The 19,075-nt window shown below is 35.8% G+C and overlaps 1 protein-coding gene and 1 non-coding gene across 2 annotated transcripts; both read right to left on the bottom strand.

The window, feature by feature from the left end:
- Positions 1-16,787, bottom strand: LOC128989687 (40S ribosomal protein S2). Its single transcript, XM_054411682.1, has 6 exons — positions 16,684-16,787; positions 10,493-10,721; positions 9,843-9,960; positions 7,515-7,678; positions 2,208-2,367; positions 1-190 (listed from the first exon to the last, which is right to left on the bottom strand). Exons 2-6 carry the CDS (start codon positions 10,715-10,717, stop codon positions 30-32), a joined length of 828 nt encoding a protein of 275 aa, XP_054267657.1. The 5' UTR covers positions 10,718-10,721; positions 16,684-16,787; the 3' UTR covers positions 1-29.
- LOC128991193 (small nucleolar RNA Z195/SNORD33/SNORD32 family) lies at positions 969-1,044 on the bottom strand. Its single transcript, XR_008490615.1, has one exon. It is a non-coding gene; the product is annotated as a small nucleolar RNA Z195/SNORD33/SNORD32 family (small nucleolar RNA).
- Positions 16,788-19,075: the final 2,288 nt, after the last annotated feature.

Below are 19,075 nucleotides of genomic sequence, written 5' to 3'. Positions count from 1 at the left end.
TCTGTTGTACGGGAGGTTTATTGAGTGATTCACAGGTCTACTGCGTGGGCTGCAGAAGGAGTGGGACGATGGTTCTTGGCCAAGTAATCAGCAAACTCAGCGTACGGAGCCTTGGTGAGAGGCATGTCCTTCCACAAGTCTGGAGTGAGGTAGGCGTAAGTCTTGGCAATGGCAGCGTAGGTCGCCTTGGCTGAAACACGACAAAAGGTTTTAAACAACCATGCAAACTTTAAACACTTACAGTTTTCTGAGACAATACTTAAAAAGAAAACCAAGTGGCTAGTTAGGAGTATTTTGGAAAGTAATTTAGATCTAGCTTGCCTGAGAAAACTGAACAGTCCACCCATGAAACATAAAACAGATGTTTTACCCTAGAAAATAAATATCTTCTCCTGAGAGAAAGTTTAGCATGGAAATCTTTAAAAAAAGCTAGCTGAGAGGGAAGAAGGCTTATCGTTAAGATCACTCCAGTTTTCTTTTCAACCAACGAAAAAGTTAAGCTCTATTAGAACGAAATATCACCAGTGTTATGTTTTGCAATCTTTGATGATATCATTGACCATTGGATACTGAAGTTGTATTGATAGTCAAAGATGATATTCTCTTAGCCCCTGGCCCCTAATTTTCTCAGACAAGCTAGCTATAAACTCATCTCTTGTAAAATTCTTAAGTTTTCTGTGTCAAAATTTAAAAAGAAAAATTCATTTTTAAATGTACCACATTTTGTGGGATAGATAGGCAAAACCCTATCAGTCTTGTATCATGTGGATTTCCTTTACCCTGATTTAATCATGAGTATGCCAAAACGACAAACATATGCGGTAATCAGGGATACATTTATAAATTTTCTGAAAGACATAAAAATGTCATCTAACATGATTTTGTTTGGACACAACCCTGATAGACAGAGCCTAAATGCCATGTAGTGAACACTTTAATACATAAATGTGTTTTTTTAAAGACTTTTATAGGCCTCAGTTGGTAGTGCATGTATTAAATAATCATACAAATCATTCACGGTGAGAATGTGTCATCATTGGCCTTGTATCATTATAGCGGTAACAATTCCTATTAAATCTTTGATCAGCATGCATTTTAGATAAATTATGATCTATAGTTAAAATACTACAAAGTAATCACTAACTAGGAAAAATAAACTGAATGAAATATAGCAGTGACAACAACACAAAAATTCACTCTTGAAGAGTAAATATAGCTAAGAACTTGATGACTAACTGTCTGATATTGATTCCCCTTCAATTATATGCTGTTTACAAAATGAATAATCATAGAAAATCTAGCCTCAGTTGGTAGTGCATGTATTGTATAATCAGAAATCATTCACGGTGAAAATATGTCATCATCAGCTAGTTTTAATAGATCAGCAGCAATGTTGTCTTCATGTCTTGAGAACTGAAAAGAACCTGAGTTTTGTTGTTTTAATTTGGGGAAAGTTATCAGCAATAAAATATGTCGATCATTTTAGCCTCTGGATTGCTTATATATTAATTGATATTGTAAGGCCTTACCTTAGCAATCCTGTTAATAACAGGATTGCTAAGGTAAGGCCTTATAATATCGATTAATAAAATATGATTAAAAAGTTAAATATCAAGGTAACTAAAACCTTAACTTTTACTATTAATGCAGGCCAAATCTCAGCCAAATGCCTCAATTTTCCTCACCCAGTAACAATTTGAATGGATCTTGTTACTGTAGGGGAAGGTACAAGTTGTCATCATCAATTTGGATTTCAAGCTGTACAATATCCCACGTCTTATTACTAATACAAAGAATGCAAGTTGACAATACAAATAATTGCAAGTTTGGCCAGTAATTCTAAACAATAAAGCGAAGCCAAATCTCAGCCAAATGCCTCGGTGTTTCCACACAAAGTAACAATTTGAATGGATTATTGTTACTTCAGGGAATGGTACAAGATGTCATCATAGATTTGGTTTTTGCCATAACTTATATTTTGGAACTTCCTTGGTGGTGCTTTCTACAAAGTGACTTCAAGTTTAAATAGTTTCAAACGAAATTGCGAATCCAAATCTCAGCCAAATGCCTCGGTGTTTCCACACAAAGTAACAATTTGAATGGATTATTGTTACTTCAGGGAATGGTACAAGATGTCATCATAGATTTGGAGTCGTCGTTTGAATCATATTGAGATGAGGATAACTGTAGCCTTCTCAAATGCTCACCAAAGTTGCCGAGTGTACCAGTAGAGCCCCTAGCGGAGGTGTAGCAGTCTTCAATACCAGCCATCTGCAGCAACTTCTTGGGCACCGGAGCACCGACAATGCCGGTACCACGGGGGGCAGGGATCAACCTCACCTGGACTGATCCACACTTCCCTGTCACCTACAACAACCAACATCAGTGTGATAGACGGGACAAACAGTTTGCTCACTTACTAATACAGGGTGATTCAAAAAGAAGTAAACCTCTTTTTAAAAAACTATTACAATTTTTCCATACAAGCTATTTTTTGGCACCACAATGTAAAGAAATGTCTTAATTCAAAATTAAAGCGTTGGATTGGCCGTGCAGTTAACTTAAAAACCCTTAAACGTTGATGACCTCCATGTAGACCAGATTCAATTCCTTTGGAATTTATTCCTGTAAGATCAAGTGAAATTCTGTACCACTTCTGAACATATTAAACATTTGTGATGAATGGGAAAACTTGGAAATATGAACTTTCTAAAAATATAATTACTATAAAGCTGGGTTTGACCGAAAAAGTTTTTTACCTCTTTTTTAATCACCCTGTACAATCAGGACATAAGAAGTCAGATTATCTTAAACAAGTGTGTATGTTGGTTTTGTTCCATTCTGTTGGAACCCCACTTCTTTTAAGTAGCAGGGTTGTGTTGAAAGGACTTGCTTTATCCCCAAAAATTAGCATCCAAGACAATAGTCAAGATGCAAGCGGAGGGGATCTCTGAAGTGAAATCATGAATTAAAATAGTTATTTTTTGGATACAAAATATTCAAAAACAACACAAAGCAGGTATTTATCCCAGTGTAAGACTCCTTCAGAGAAGTTAATTGAAGAATACCCTAGTAATTATTGAATGGCTAATATTCATGGCATACTTTGTCCCCTCGGTGACATTAAATCTAGGCTATTTTCTAACACAGTAAAATTTGTAATTGGAAAGGAAATTTTCATATTTTTTTTTGATAAACTAAGAATACCAAGTAAAAGACCCTAAAATATTTTATTATAATCTGAAAATATGTATACAGTAGAGTCCCGCAAACTCGGCACTCGATAACCCGGCAGTCTGGATAACTCGGCCATCACCTGGCTCAGAAAATTAGTGATTTTTGGGTCTGAGTTAAACATGGACTCAAGCCAGCTCAAGTCAAATCATTCACAACTCGTACCAAGGATTTGTTGTACTAAATCTGATGACTTAATACTGACTTGTAAAATAAATATAAATAAAAAAGGCAATCAAAAAGCTTAAAAATTGTACTGTTCTTATTTTGAACCCTAGTTTCTGATAACCCGGCATTTCACAAACTCGGCACCCTTCCAGTCCACATTACGCCGAGTTTGCGGGACTCTACTGTATCAACTTGGAAACTGTGAATTGACCAATCTCAGACATGTTAAAACCTTCATTAGGAAACCCTTCCGGTGGAAACCGCAAAAGTTTTTAAACAAAAATATCATCATTGATTGGTCTTACAATGGATGAGTGAGTGTGATCTGTATGAGTGTCAACAAAACACAGCATAAGAAAATTATTTCATAAGCTTAGTTAAGAGTTCACTATGGCATTTTGTTCTTTATCAATAAAAATAACAAAACAAAATTCTGACTACCGTAATCTCAAACCTATAACATGTACTATTTTTTTTTTTGAAGAATACCAACCTCAGACATGTTCATACCTTCATCAGGAAACCCTTCCGGTGGAAACCGCAAAAGTTTTAAAACACAAATATCATCAGTGGTTGGTCTCAGGGAAAAGCTTTTCAGGCACCATAATGTTATGAGTATATAGTAATGATACACACTGGGAATATTTGCTATCTTTATTCTACTTTGATGCAGTGGTCAGTTAAATCCATTTCAGTAATGTGAATTTTTTTTTAAATAAACACAAAAAATATTTTTTTATATAGGCCAATCACATACCGGATAATGGTATTAATTGTTTACTTAAAACTGAATATAGAATTACTCTCACAAGTTAATATATAAGGAGTGTAAATTCAATTGATCATCATGATTGGAATCAGACAAACTCTGATTTTTTTATTACTACTGTAATAAAAAAAAAATCAAGATGTGTTCACACCCATTAATTTGGGACACGTTAAATTAAGGACCAACCTCAGACATGTTACGGCCTTCATCAGGGAAGTGAATTTTTTTTTAAATAAACACAAAAAATATTTTTTTATATAGGCCAATCACATACCGGATAATGGTATTAATTGTTTACTTAAAACTGAATATAGAATTACTCTCACAAGTTAATATATAAGGAGTGTAAATTCAATTGATCATCATGATTGGAATCAGACAAACTCTGATTTTTTTATTACTACTGTAATAAAAAAAAAAATCAAGATGTGTTCACACCCATTAATTTGGGACACGTTAAATTAAGGACCAACCTCAGACATGTTACGGCCTTCATCAGGGAAAACCCTTCCGGTGGAAACCGCAAAAGTTTTAATAACAAATTATCATCAGCGGTTGGTCCACAGAATGACAGAATAATCTTTAACACATAAAACAGGACAATATTTGTCTTTTTTTATCAGGAAAGGTTATGAAGGAGTTAATTACAAATCGGACTTTAAACCTTTTAAGTACCAGTATTTAATTACCACAGATTAACCTCAGACATGTCCAAAGCCTTCATTAAGGAAACCCTTCCGGTGGAAACCGCAAAAGTTTACTAACATAAAATCATCAGTGGTTTGTCTGTAAGATAACTCTATGTACTAAAATGTTTTAAGTACACATGGCCATTTAAAACAAATGAATAATAGGTTAAACCAAATTTTTTTTCACATCAATACAATACAAATATTACCGCTTCATTACTTTTGATAATTGACCAACCTCAGACATGTTAAGGCCTTCATCAGGAAACCCTTCCGGTGGAAACCGCAAAAGTTTTTTTAACAAATTATCATCAGTGGTTGGTCCACAGAATTCAGAATAATCTTAAACACATCAATTTTTATCAAAAAAGGTTATGACGGAAAATTTATTACAAATCTGACTTTTAACCTCTAAATATTTAATTACCACAGATCAACCTCATACATGTCCAAAGCATTCATTAAGGAAACCCTTCTGGTGGAAATCGCAAAAGTTTACTAACATAAATATCATCAGTGGTTTGTCTGTAAGATTACTAAAATGTTTTAAGTACACACATGGTCATAAAAAAAAATAATAATTGGTTAACCAAAATTATTTCACATCAATACAATACAAATATTACCACTTCATTACTTTTGATAATTGAGCAACCTCAGACATGTTAAGGCCTTCATCAGGAAACCCTTCCGGTGGAAACCGCAAAAGTTTTTTTAACAAAATATCATCAGTGGTTGGTCATTGAAACAATCCCAAACAACAATTTTAGATTCCTGATAGTCACAATAATGTATTTCTTTTGTGGTGTTAAGATCTCGATAAGATTAACATAGAGTAACTCATTTGATTTTCACAAATAAAGGACTCACTAATCCAGCACAAGCAGGACTTTGGCAGGGTGTATCTTCAGCCAAACTCAAATTTCTTAGAAAAACATTAAAACTTCGTATCACTCGCTTTTACAGTTGATTAAATAAGCTAATGGAGTAACACATCAGCCTGACCGGTAGTAAAAGGCCATAACCTTGACCTGTAACTTTGCAGCCTACAGTAACCTGACCTATCACAACCTAACACAGTTTATGATGAGTCAATTTTAAATCTAATGCATTTTGTTAATTTTTAAATGTTTAGTTTTTTACTATACCTACTCCAAAATAGTTAGTGAAAACCAGTCAAATATCTTTTATGAAGTGTTACTAGTGAGCAGGTAGAGAGTTCCTTATTTTCTTTCTCAAACTCTTCAGATCAAAAACAAATTTTCTGATTTGCTACAGACGTCTTCCAAATGCTCCCGACCACAAGCCCTTTATCATCACCCCTTTATACAAAGTCTTTTATTTCTATCTTTTAAGTCTGTCAAAAGCTGGACAACTTTTGAATTGCTATACACGAAAACGGATCAATCCCGACCGCTGCCGTCTCTTCCGATGTCTGTCCATGGATCCAGATGTCTGTCAATCGATACAGATTTTTTTATCACTGATGTTTGCTTATCACCCTCTACCGCTAAAAACTCTTCCAATCATTGCCGATTCTGCCAAACACACTCGTATTGCTTAAAACAGTATAAAAGTAGAAGTGTCGTATCGGGTGCCGGATTAGCATGGTTTTACTGTATAATGATTAATACGATTTATAAAAGGGATTTACAATAACCTAGCTCCACATAATGTACCTCCATAATACCAGACCAACCTCAGACATGTCAATGCCTTCATCAGGAAACCCTTCCGGTGGAAACCGCAAAAGTTTTATAACACAAATATCATCAGCGATTGGTCTTTAGAGACATTATGGGACGTTAGTGTCACTAACTTAAATGTTAGAGGGAGAGACAGGTTTCGATCCCTGGCATATCCATTAGGATTTTATTGATTTACACTCAAGTGTTTGTAAACTTAGTACAAAATTGAAGACACTGACAAAAAACTCAGACACGTTTTAAGTGTCACCGTCACGGTTGACACCTGTCTCACAAACTCGGCACTCGATAACCCGGCAGTCTGGATAACTCGGCCATTACCTGGCTTAGAAAATTAGTGATTTTTTGAGTCCGAGTTAATCATGCACTCAAGCCAGCTCAAGTCAAATTATTCACAACTGGTACTAAGGATTTGTTGTACTATATCTAATGACTTAATACTGACTTGTAATATGAATATAAATAAAAAAAGGCGGATAAAAAGCTTAAAAACTTTGGCATTTCACAAACTCGGCACCCTTCCAGTCCACATTACGCCGAGTTTGCGGGACTCTACTGTACCTACTTTGGTCTCTTGTGCCCTTATTATGCCTATGTTAATACGTGGGAAGAGATCAGTATTTCAGACGTATTTCAGTACAGATCAAAGATCACAGAAGAGAAGTGGCTCGCATTCAGTATTTCACACAAAGATGGGCGGCTGTCTTGATTTTTCCCTAACCAAAGGTGACAACCCTGGTCATCGTTAAACAAAAAAACTAGCACTTCCGTATTTAGGCCTACGAAAAGATGACTATATTTTGGTACAGAATTCAGGCTAGTAATATCTTAAATAGCCTATTTACAAGGTGAGAAGAAATAATGTAAGCTCAGGTTGTTTTAAAACCAAAAGCACCTTTTTTAAGGTAGGAAAAAACTTGAAAATAACGTCAAAGAGGTAAGCAGTACCTTGCAGGGCACGGTGTGCGGCTTTCCGATCTTGTTACCCCAGTAGCCTCGTCGCACAGGCACTACAGACAGCTTGGCCAAGATGATGGCTCCTCGGATGGCTGTGGCGACTTCCTTTGAACACTTCACTCCAAGACCGATGTGGCCATTGGAGTCTCCAATAGCTGCAATGCCATCAGAAATTAGAACACACAGTCAACTCCACAAAGTGCTGTCATGACAAAGGAAGTTTGTGCTTCTTCAGCAAAGATTAAGCCATTAGATCATCACTGTCAATCTGATGTAATTTTTGTCATCATTGAAGCAACACATTGGAGAATATCTAAACAACTAGGCCTATGTAGGTATAAATAGTCTGCATAAAAATATAGCGTACGGTACTAGAAATTAATTATAAGATTCAATGTAAACCTGACTTATCTTAGCCTTAAAAAAACAATTTTATCGGTAAAAAAGTCATTTAAGAAAGTTGTAGCCTAGTTTTGATGTCATAGAATAATTTAAAATACCTATTATACTTTCCTGATTGGCCAAACTATATTAATCACCACAAATAGTCCGTAATAGCCCACGGACACAAAAGTTAAATTTTAAAATACAAATAAATTTATTGAAATGACAAAAACATTTACTTTAGGTACAGCTTTATAGTATAACATAAACAAAATCATACAACTCCAGCGGAAGTGATAAAATCGTGAATACCTCTCCATCCGTCTCGAAAACGTTATGAACATCTTTTGCAATGGTAGCAAAATCCTGAATATCCCCCAGAGTTTGTGTGGTCATCATCATCGTCTCCCACGGTCAATGAAACGTTATCATCATTCGGCGACCACGGCAAAATCACAATTATATCCCGTTTTTTAATAGATATCATCATTATCTCCAGCAGTTACGAAAACGTCATCACAGTCTTCCGCTATCCCGGCAAAATCCTGAACATCTCCTGCGGTCATCTTAATATATCTACCATTGTCTAGCGTGTTTACAGAAACGTTATCGACGACATCATCCGTGTTTGTGGTAAAAGTGTTGATATATAAACCGCACAAACTCCCCAAACTATTTAAGGACATAGTCAGATATTTACAGACAATTCCGTAGGTACATTTCATGGCCAGCCCAAAATTAAGAACAACTCCCGTTTTTCTCGGATTTCCCGGTTGGTAGACACCCTGCTTATAACTTAAAACAAATAGGCTATAATTGAAATGTACCATCATTCTAATACTACACTCTTGGTTTAGCAGTGAAACTGTAGGCCTAGTTTTACAAACTAACATATTAACATCTTAACACCCATGTATTATGCGAGGAATTAGTAATGATTAAAATTGTCTCACTCAGTGCTTCGCCATTGATGAAATACGAAGGTCTACCTAGAATAAATAGGCCTAAGCCTGTATATAATTTTTTTTAAGTAAATGATAAAAAAACTTAGGACCAATCTCAGACATGTTAAGATCTTCATCAGGAAACCTTCGGTGGAAACCGCAAAAGTTTTATAACACAAAATATCATCAGTGATTGGTCTTGGACTTGAAAAAGTAGGTTAACTTTGGATCCTGCTAGGCATTAAAATCAGAAACAGATCCATTTGAGGTAGGCCTACTTTAAGTTCTGCTAGTACACTATTAACATTTATAACTAACTCAAGGCACCCGGTTGGTAGACACCCTGCTTATAACTTAAAACAAATAGGCTATAATTGAAATGTACCATCATTCTAATACTACACTCTTGGTTTAGCAGTTAAAACTGTAGGCCTAGTTTTACAAACTAACATATTAACATCTTAACACCCATGTATTATGCGAGGAATTAGTAATGATTAAAATTGTCTCACTCAGTGCTTCGCCATTGATGAAATACGAAGGTCTACCTAGAATAAATAGGCCTAAGCCTGTATATAATTTTTTTTAAGTAAATGATAAAAAAACTTAGGATCAATCTCAGACATGTTAAGACCTTCATCAGGAAACCTTCGGTGGAAACCGCAAAAGTTTTATAACACAAAATATCATCAGTGATTGGTCTTGGACTTGAAAAAGTAGGTTAACTTTGGATCCTGCTAGGCATTAAAATCAGAAACAGATCCATTTGAGGTAGGCCTACTTTAAGTTCTGCTAGTACACTATTAACATTTATAACTAACTCAAGGCATTGAAATCATTACATTGGACCTACAATATTGAATTTTTTTAACTTTTCAAAACCATAGTGTAACTTAGGTTAAACCCTTCTATCAGCAATATTGAGTTCATAAGATGGGTTTACAATATCAGGCTTCTTGACCTTTGCTTATATCTCATTCCAAACACTCACCCACAAAAGCCTTAAACCTGGTACGCTGACCAGCCCTAGTTTGCTTCTGGACTGGCATGATCTTGAGAACTTCATCCTTCAGGGAGGATCCAATAAAGAAGTCAATGATGTCATATTCCTGAAAAAAAAAAAAACATTTAGCTTTATATCAGAAAAACAGTTAAATTAACAGGGGAAAATTTAAGAATACAGTAGAACCCCTCATATCCGACCCATGACAGGACCGGGCCATGGTCGGAACGGCCAAAAGGTCAAATATTGGGAAGAGCATTACCTGCAGACTCCGCGACGCGACCGCAACGACACCCGTAAACGTAACATGCAGACAACAACATGCATAACAAGAAAATAAATAAATTAAAAACTATTTAAAAAACACAGAACTATACAAGTTTTAACTACTGTAAGTTACAGATACAAAAAACATGTTTTAAAGCAAAACTATCAACTTTTGTTTTAGCTGGGTTGAATGTCAAGTGTTTCACACAAAGCAATTTACTATTTTTACGGATAAATACTAGCAAAACTTTGCTGTAGGAGTCTGGTGTAGGGCTCCTATCCTAAAAAAGTTAATGTTTAGGCCTATCATTCGCACAGATCATTAGGAGATATTTACAAGTACTGAAGCTTGACGAGAAAAATTAACTCACCTTAATAGGCAAGGAGAAAAGGTAAATGTCCTCAAGGTTGCGGATTTTTCCATCCCTGACCAGACGGCCAAGCTTAGTGACTGGGATCCATTCCTTTTCAGCTTCTTTGCCGCGACCTCTGCCACGACCACGTCCGCGACCACGACCTCTTGGTCCGCCTCGGCCACCACCTCTGGCACCAAATCCTCCACGGGAACCTCCTCGGGCTGGAGCTGCGTCCGCCATGATTCTAATTAAAATATTTAAATTAGTCTTACAATAAGTTAGCTGTATTTGTAGATTCTTCAGTGTTGTTCAGAGTTGGCTGTGAGTTAAATTAAAATTAAGGCTAGACCTAACTTACTTAATAAAAAATACCCTCGCCGCAGCAAACCTGCCGACGAATTTTCATTTGTCTAAATTGATTTTAAATAAAATATATTTCAATAACATTAGGTTTAACGAGTAGGCCTACCTAGATTTGCTAAGGAAACTATTAAAAATGTGTTTTTTACTAAAATACCGTATTATTAACTTAAAATAAATTAATAAATTAGCCAAGTTTGATCAAAATATATCCATAAAAAAGCGAACTACAACATTTTAAAATATCCTCCATAAGAATAAAATGGGAATTTTAAATTCATAACTTTTGAATTTTCTTTTAAAATAGGCTCAAAAATAAGCACAAAAAATTAACTAAAACTTGAAAAAACTAACACGGCCCTTGTGGGTTGCCACGCTGGTGACAAAATGACAACAAAATATAAACAGAGCCTATGGAAGTGATAAACAATATGGCTATGCCTAACAGATTACATTAAAATTCTAATATATGAATAAGATATAAGTCTAAAACGGCTTCAGCTAAAATGGCATCTGCTCTAGCATTGGCAATGAAGTAAACCTATTTGAAGCCCCAGATTAAACCAGCTAGGCCTAGGCCTAAAACTTATAAAGAATATCCCTTTGAGTGCCTCAAGGGGGTGAAACAATTTTATTTGAGGTTTGCCAGGCCTACATGTGGTGTTGCTTCTAGGAACGCCGACCATCTTTTCACATAAATGCAGGTGTTTAGGAAAATCGTCATAAAACACTTATTTATTAACATTTTTTGTCCTAAATTTGTTTTGTTTTGTAGATTATTAGATCATGCATTGTAAAATAGGCCCAGGACTAATTTTAGTTGGGGTTTCACGAGATATTTTCATGGACAAGACAAAAATAGGCTATGGTGCAGTTTATTCTTATTTTCAAACAAAGTTCGAGTTAAAATAACACAATTTAAAATTATTCATTGACATTCAATTTTAAGGTACATCATTTTAAAGAGCATTAAAAAATCATGTAGGCCTATAGCAAATGTATTTATTGTATAAAAGAGGTCTCAAAAAATTCTAGGCAGTACCTAGCAAACAACCTAAATCATGCTCTGCTCTAGGACTTGTATTGTTGCAGACATAGCTAAATCATTTTACATTGTACTCTATTTTATGTAGTTATTATTATGCTTATAATTCGAATTACTTTTAGAATACTACTATACGCCATGCACAAAATATACAAACGGTCAAAATAAAATCATGCACCTATAGTCCTGACTTACTAAGTCCAGTTACCAGTACACTTTGACTTTATGTGATTAGCCACAAACTATCAACAAATGCACGAATAAGTTGTGGTGTTATAACTTTTTTTTAAAGGTTTAAAATGCATTTTTCAACGATTCATGACCATAACCTGCAATTCTATAACCAAACCATTCGTAAAACGTAAACAGTCAAAACAACAACACACGAACCAGTTGTATAACGCCGTATACTATTGAGTGATGGTTTTTGATTGGTTGACCACATTTCTCAGCTCCATTCTACAGTAAAAGAGCAAAACAGTTGTTGCCAACCTCCTTCTGTCGCATTTGGTGTGACTTGCAGCTAGCTTTATTAAACATTTGTCGCACAACCTCAACCGTCTTGCTACAAGACGCTCAGCACTCAAGCCACGACAATGGTGCGTCTCAGAGCGAGACACGGCGGCACTCATAGGGATATTACCCAAGTGGGATATGACCCTAAAACATCTTCAGCTAAATGGCATCTGCTCTAGCATTGGCAATGGAAATAAACCTCAAGAAAATTTGAAGCCCCAGATTAAAATGATCTATTCGCCTATTGGGTCTGATGATGATCGGAGTGTCCAATCAAAATCCATCACCACTTACCGGTTCCATCTTTTTTGAATATTTACCGTCTTGTGAGTAACATATTCTAAGCGTATCTTAAATATATGTTTTAAGTGTTATAAGACATTTATTTGATTTACTTTCCGTAATATTAACACGTAAGTACAATACTGATCAATAAGTTATACAACTTACAGCTATATTAGCCTATGGACATTCGGGCCAGTGACGTATTTTGTTTATATTTATTAGTCCATAACATTTCTGTTTAATATTTGTGCTATGCATTGTCAATATTCCAATGGTAGCCTACCTACGCGAAAATGTTGCATCGCTTGTCACATCTCACCAAAAATAACGAACAACCGAATTAAGTATAACAAAAACACTCTCCGTCTGCTAGGCTTTGGTAGAACACGGAGAGGTACCTTCCAGACTTCGGACTGGCCGGCAGACGAGAAACTTAAGAACTAGAAGAAATGAAACAGACTAGAAAGTTAAACTAAGGATGTTGCTGGTCAAAGTGAAACCAAGGATTAAAAAAACATTAGTTGAGTACAAGAGTTGCATTTATCAGTTATTGCATAACAATATTTGCAAACGCAATAAATTATTTTGTTCCAAAGTAAAATAACGTTAACTTACCCTAACTTAGCCTATATAATTTATTCGCCTACAAGTTAGTAACCTAGAGAGTAAAAAAAAGATTAAGTACCTAGCCTACTAGTTCACACTAGGGATGTTGCGATACTATCGATACCAGTAAGTTTAGGTATCGATACTTTTATTGCGATTCTGCTGGTATCGTATCGGTTGTTCCGGTATTTACTTGGTATCAATACCAAGAGGCCAGTATCGTATCGTAAGTATCGGAAGGTCATTTCTGACAAATCTGAGTAAAATGGCTACGCTCGTGCCTTCTAAGCGGTTGTTATTCAAGGTTGGAGCAACAGTGACCCAAAAAGAAACAGTCTTTAACTCAATTAAATATTTGTTTTTTTGTTTAGCTTGTCTTATATGTGGTTTGTGTAAATTATGATTCACTATTTGTTCATAGAACTATAAGTAAAACTTAAGGGTTTGGTTGCAGAGTTAATTTTATTACACATCGATGTTAGCAACGTTGTGTTAGGCAAATAAAATGAAACCATGGACTACTAAACATCAAATAAATTAAAAAGATGGCACTTAGTTATTTAAATTTTTTTTTTCAATAAAGACTGATGGTAAACACAAATGTCTATGTATGCGTTGGTAATGTAATAAAATTGTTTTTTGTTTAAGATAAATGATATGAGTTTAGGTTTAGAACAACAGGTAGGCCTATAAGCTACTTGAACTTTTACTTTAACCCTCCAAGTGTCCATAGTTTAGGCCTTAATGTCCACCTATTTTTGGCGCATTTGCAAGGTTTTATTAAAACGGATCTGAGAAGCTTAAAACAATGTTAATTCTAATGTTCTATATACCATTTTGTTTAGAAAATCATGGGCTTCAATATCATACATAAAACATGAGGAATATTTGTTTCAAAAAATTTTTTTAGGTAAAAAAAAAATTATTTTGGAAAAATTGAAAAAAAAAATAAGTTTGCGCTCAATGAAATTGTATAAATTATAGGCCTATAAATATTTGAAAATAGCCACTTTGTTCTAAATTTAATGAGGATTACAAATATATAATCATATAGTGAGGTAAGTTATCAAATAAAGAAATTATGAGTGAAAAACTGATTTCAGTACATAGTGTTTAGCTAAGAATGCATAGACTAACCATAGCTAGGAATCTGGCTGATAATTTACATCAATATCACTACCTACTTCTTCAGGATCATCAACCAGCCCTTCAAAATCACTTAAATCTTCTTATAATGCACCACGTATATCACTACTTTTGATTTTTAACACTAAAACAATGATAAACGTAATAAAACACATCAGTCATCGGTCCGAGGATAACCAAGCTGTTTACGAATACTCACGTCAGCTGTCTGCTACAATTACGATCGGCTTGGAGAACATAGCCTACAGCGCTGAGACAGACCTCTGGAGAAAGCTTAGAATATAACGGAAAGAACGATACCTAACTCGATCCAGTTCAATCCGATTCAGTCAGTCATAGAGCCTTCACCGTAAACGATGTTCGCGCGTCGAAAAATCTACGCGTGACACTACACAAAGTGTGTACCGTAGCGTGTCGATTTTTCGACGATGGACGCTCGGAGGGTTAAGGTAACATTACGCGTGACACTACACAAAGTGTGTAGCGCGTCGATTTTTCGACGATGGACGCTCGGAGGGTTAAGGTAACATTGAAAACAAAGGTTGGCTATGTTTAGTTAATTTTAATTTTATCAATTTTTTACATAATTAAGTAGGCCTTAGCAGCTTGGTTAAAAATTTTATATTGGCTGAAAGTAGGCTGTACTGTACTGGAGCGAGTTAACTTTAATCGAAGATCAGACAATCAGAATATGACGTCACCAGTATCGAATGGATACGATACTGATGTAGAGGTGAGTAACTACTACCGGAACGAACTACTCCGACTCCGGAACGACAAGTCCAACTCCGGCTCTTGGATCGGAGTTAGTTCCTCTCGGAACTAAAGATAGTCAAGAGACCGCCATTGGTTAAGATACATTATGCAATAAATTAGAGGTTGTTGTGGTATTAAATAAATATTGTAAATCTGTTTAAAATGAATGTAGGCTATTATGAACAGTAATCGACTAATGAGGGGGGAGCAGCAGAACACCTAACATCACAAGAATACGACTGGAACGACTCACTCACTGCCCTACTGTTTCGTCATTCCTCACTCCACTAACTATGGTCCTCCTAATTCATTCCGCATGTTCAATAACGATTACTGGAATGGAACCAGGAACTATCATCCAGAGGTGATGCGAAGAAGAACGACGGACTGGAACTATGAGCTCTGAACCAAAATGGTTGGTGAGTGATTCTGAGTGGAAGCGCTCCACTCCGAAAGTCCGGGTTCAGCCACGTTCAGCGCTCTTCTAAACGGAGTTGGAACTACTCCGCGGAACTAGTTCCGACAACTCAATAACTCCGGAGTGAACGACTCCACCAAGTGAACGATAATTCCCATCTCTATACTGATGGTATCGTTAGCCTACTTTGGTTCCGATACTGAGCCGGTATCGATACCAAATATCGGAAAGACAGTGGTATCGCAACATCCATAGTTCACACTTGCAGAAATCCTTGAGAGCTAAATTTTGAACATCAAAATCAAGTAACCTCCGGGGAAATCTGGAGATATGGCAACCCTATGCGAGTTTTTATAAATATACTAGCCTAACTTAAGCCTAATTGAGAATGTCCAGTTGGTACCTACATTTGAGAGAAATTGATGTTATTTTATTGAGAGCGGGTTAACTTACGTGGAGGGCACAGCGTGTGGTGGTAACTTAAACAGTGTAGGCTAGAAGGAGGGCCTACTGAAACATGAGTTCCATTGATTTATTTACTGACTTCTGTAAGAATACTGAAAAATGGTTCCATACATCAAAATTTTTCTTTACAAAAATTGATTATTACTTGGTTTGATAAGGAGGTTAGGGATATTAGTTGTAAACACGTGTTCCAAACTCCAGTGTAAACGCATCGTTATCGCAAGCCTAAAACTAGGCCTAGGGATAATGGGGGAGGCACGGGCTGATCACTTCCCTAAACATGCCAGCTTTATGTACTGAGCCGAGCCTTCATTTAGAGGAGATAGAAATTTTAAGTTCGCCATCATGTTAAACGGGCTACTCTAATGAATTTAGGTAGGCTAATTGAAACGAAACATTAACTTAATAACTTGGTGACACTCCCATAGGATCGGTTGGGCTGGCACGTGCCACGTGATGACCAAAGTTTACTTGATTAAAATACCTAAGAACCTTGAGTGACAAATATCTACATGGTAAGGGCTATGATACTTAAAATATTAAATTATCATAAATTGTAAAGCTAATTTGTAATGTTAATGTAAATATAACATCGGATGGGTTACATACCGTTAACTCCTAGAGATACAGGAAGAAAACGAGGATGATTTCCGGCTCTCCGAACGTTTTATAGCGCAATAGGCAGGCTGGCCACTACACGAAACTAAATCAACTGTATTTTGAAAAACGTCATATTTTATAACAACAAGAATCAAATAAGATGAGATGAGCGGACGAGCTATATGACCATTGATATTGAAAAATTCAACTAAGATAATACAGCAAATACTGCCTTTTTTACAATCCATTATACCATTTACTACATACACTAGTGTATATATAGTCAATGATATTACAGACTAACCAACACAAGTAGACTTCTCATCCCATTGTAAATTTTGAAGCACGTTTTTCGTGTCTAGTTCATGTACGTGACACAAAGGCGCTAGTGTCGATGAAACTTTGTTTCCATTATTTTAGGGCTAATTTTTTGATTTGTGCTTTACTGTTTGGTTATATAACTAGGGGACAAGTTATTGTTTATGATTAGATCGTATTATTTGGTTAAACGAGGTTTTTAAATGGCTGTAATAACGGGAAACAAATTGTAAACAAAACACGACCTCTACATAAACCGTACATGAACTAACAATAAAATTGTCTTCAGCTGTTCCATAAGGATGAAAAATCTACTAAGGGAGTATGTTTTATCTATGATATTACAGACATGTTTTATCTATGATATTACCCAGTTCAAAAAAATATTTTAAACAGTTGAAATTATTTTTAGTTTAGGTAAACCATAGACTAAACAACACAAGGGGCCTAAGGGAGTATGTTTTATCTATGGTTAAACTTAAGTATTGAAAGGAAACATGCCTACGACATAGGAAAAAGGTGAACGAAGTAGTAAAGGCTGGCAGTCCGAGTGGGGGAACTGTCTGTGGCAATTACTGTACATTAATGTATCTGCGATCCTAAAATGCTATGGGAAGTGAGGGAAACAGGTCCAAGACGTAGGGAGTGGTGAAAGAAGTAGTAAATGCGAGCAGTGTGGGAATGGATTAATGTAGGGCTGCAATACACTAGGACTGCTTTCAGAGTAGACTTATGATTTCCCCCAAGCAAAGCTCGGTCTCCTGATACTATTCCTTTATTGCCTGTTGACTATAGACAATTAGACAATTCGTTATTCCGTTAAACAATATAGATTACATTACAGTAGGAAAGGTCAGTACAATTTCAAAACATTTAAACTAAAATTAATACTATATAATACAGGTTAGCATATTTACATGCATGGCTTGCGTCACAATTTACAGATAAAATACATCAAAACCAATGACATAAAGCTAGAATCATCCATTTGGAAAATAAACCAACAATATCAAGATCAAGAGGTTGTGGTGGTTTAGTTGAGTCGGTGGCTCAGTCGGTATAGCGTCGCGGAATTCGGGCCCAAGGCAGCGATGTCGTGGGTTCGGATCCTGGTCACTGCCGATAACATTTTATCAGTACAGTTCACCTTTGTACTGTACCGGCTCACTCCTTGCTTTGCTGTAAACGATCCACGCACGGGCGCTTAGTCTATGTGGACGGGCAAATGCAAGGTTAAAACAGGGCGCCAACCTGTTTTTTTTTTTTTTTTTTTTAGAAAAAATCTTCTCATAAAATTGAAGCAAACCTTCTTTTGGCCGTTTGGATTGTGGACATTTTGAACTTTTAATTCCAAACGAAAGTATAGTCAGCCAAATAAATCGAAAAGATCAAATGCGATGAAATAATTACTGATAGTAAAATTTCTAAAAGCATTTCCAGAGAAGTGAAATGTAAGACCTCAAAAGTAAAATCTAAAGCCAAACCAACTCCAATTTCCTATAGTGCAAATAAAGCTATATAAAAATAATGAATACTATGACCACGGAAGTGTCCAGTTTCTTGTAACAGCAGTCGATGTCAATCAAATTGATACGATTAAAGACGATTTTATGAACAAGTTATTTACCAGAAGATTCGGAGTTCCACTTTTTAACTCTGTAAGTTCTCAAGAAAACAATGAATGGCACACACGGTGGCTTTGTGCAATGAAATGAAAAGGAAGACAATATACATTACCACAAGGTTAAAAATTGGAAGGCAATTTGTAGATGTTCTAGCCAAAGAGATCCAAGCAGTCCCTAACGGTATAAATTCAACCTAAAGAATATTTTTCTTATGTGCTACAATTCTTCAAAAAGATCAAATGATAAAAAAATGGGTCTGACATAAGACGTTTGATGAAAAAAAAGAATGGACATGTGGGAAAATTATCAATTTTATGAATTAATACGTGAAGCCATAGATAAAACATCTCCCTTAGGTGAAGCTGAGAGATATGTGATCGGCAAATGAAAACATCACAAGAACACCAAGAAGAAGACCAGAAAATAAGAATCTTCACAAGATTATGGTATTACAAGGA

This window comes from Macrosteles quadrilineatus, unplaced genomic scaffold (genome assembly GCF_028750875.1).
Source record: "Macrosteles quadrilineatus isolate MER2022 unplaced genomic scaffold, UCM_ALF_1.0 Scaffold_3__2_contigs__length_128488019, whole genome shotgun sequence".
In the NCBI taxonomy this organism is placed as follows: Eukaryota; Metazoa; Arthropoda; class Insecta; order Hemiptera; family Cicadellidae; genus Macrosteles; species Macrosteles quadrilineatus.
Note: the sequence above shows the minus strand (reverse complement) of the source record. Positions and strands in the feature narration are given on the sequence as shown.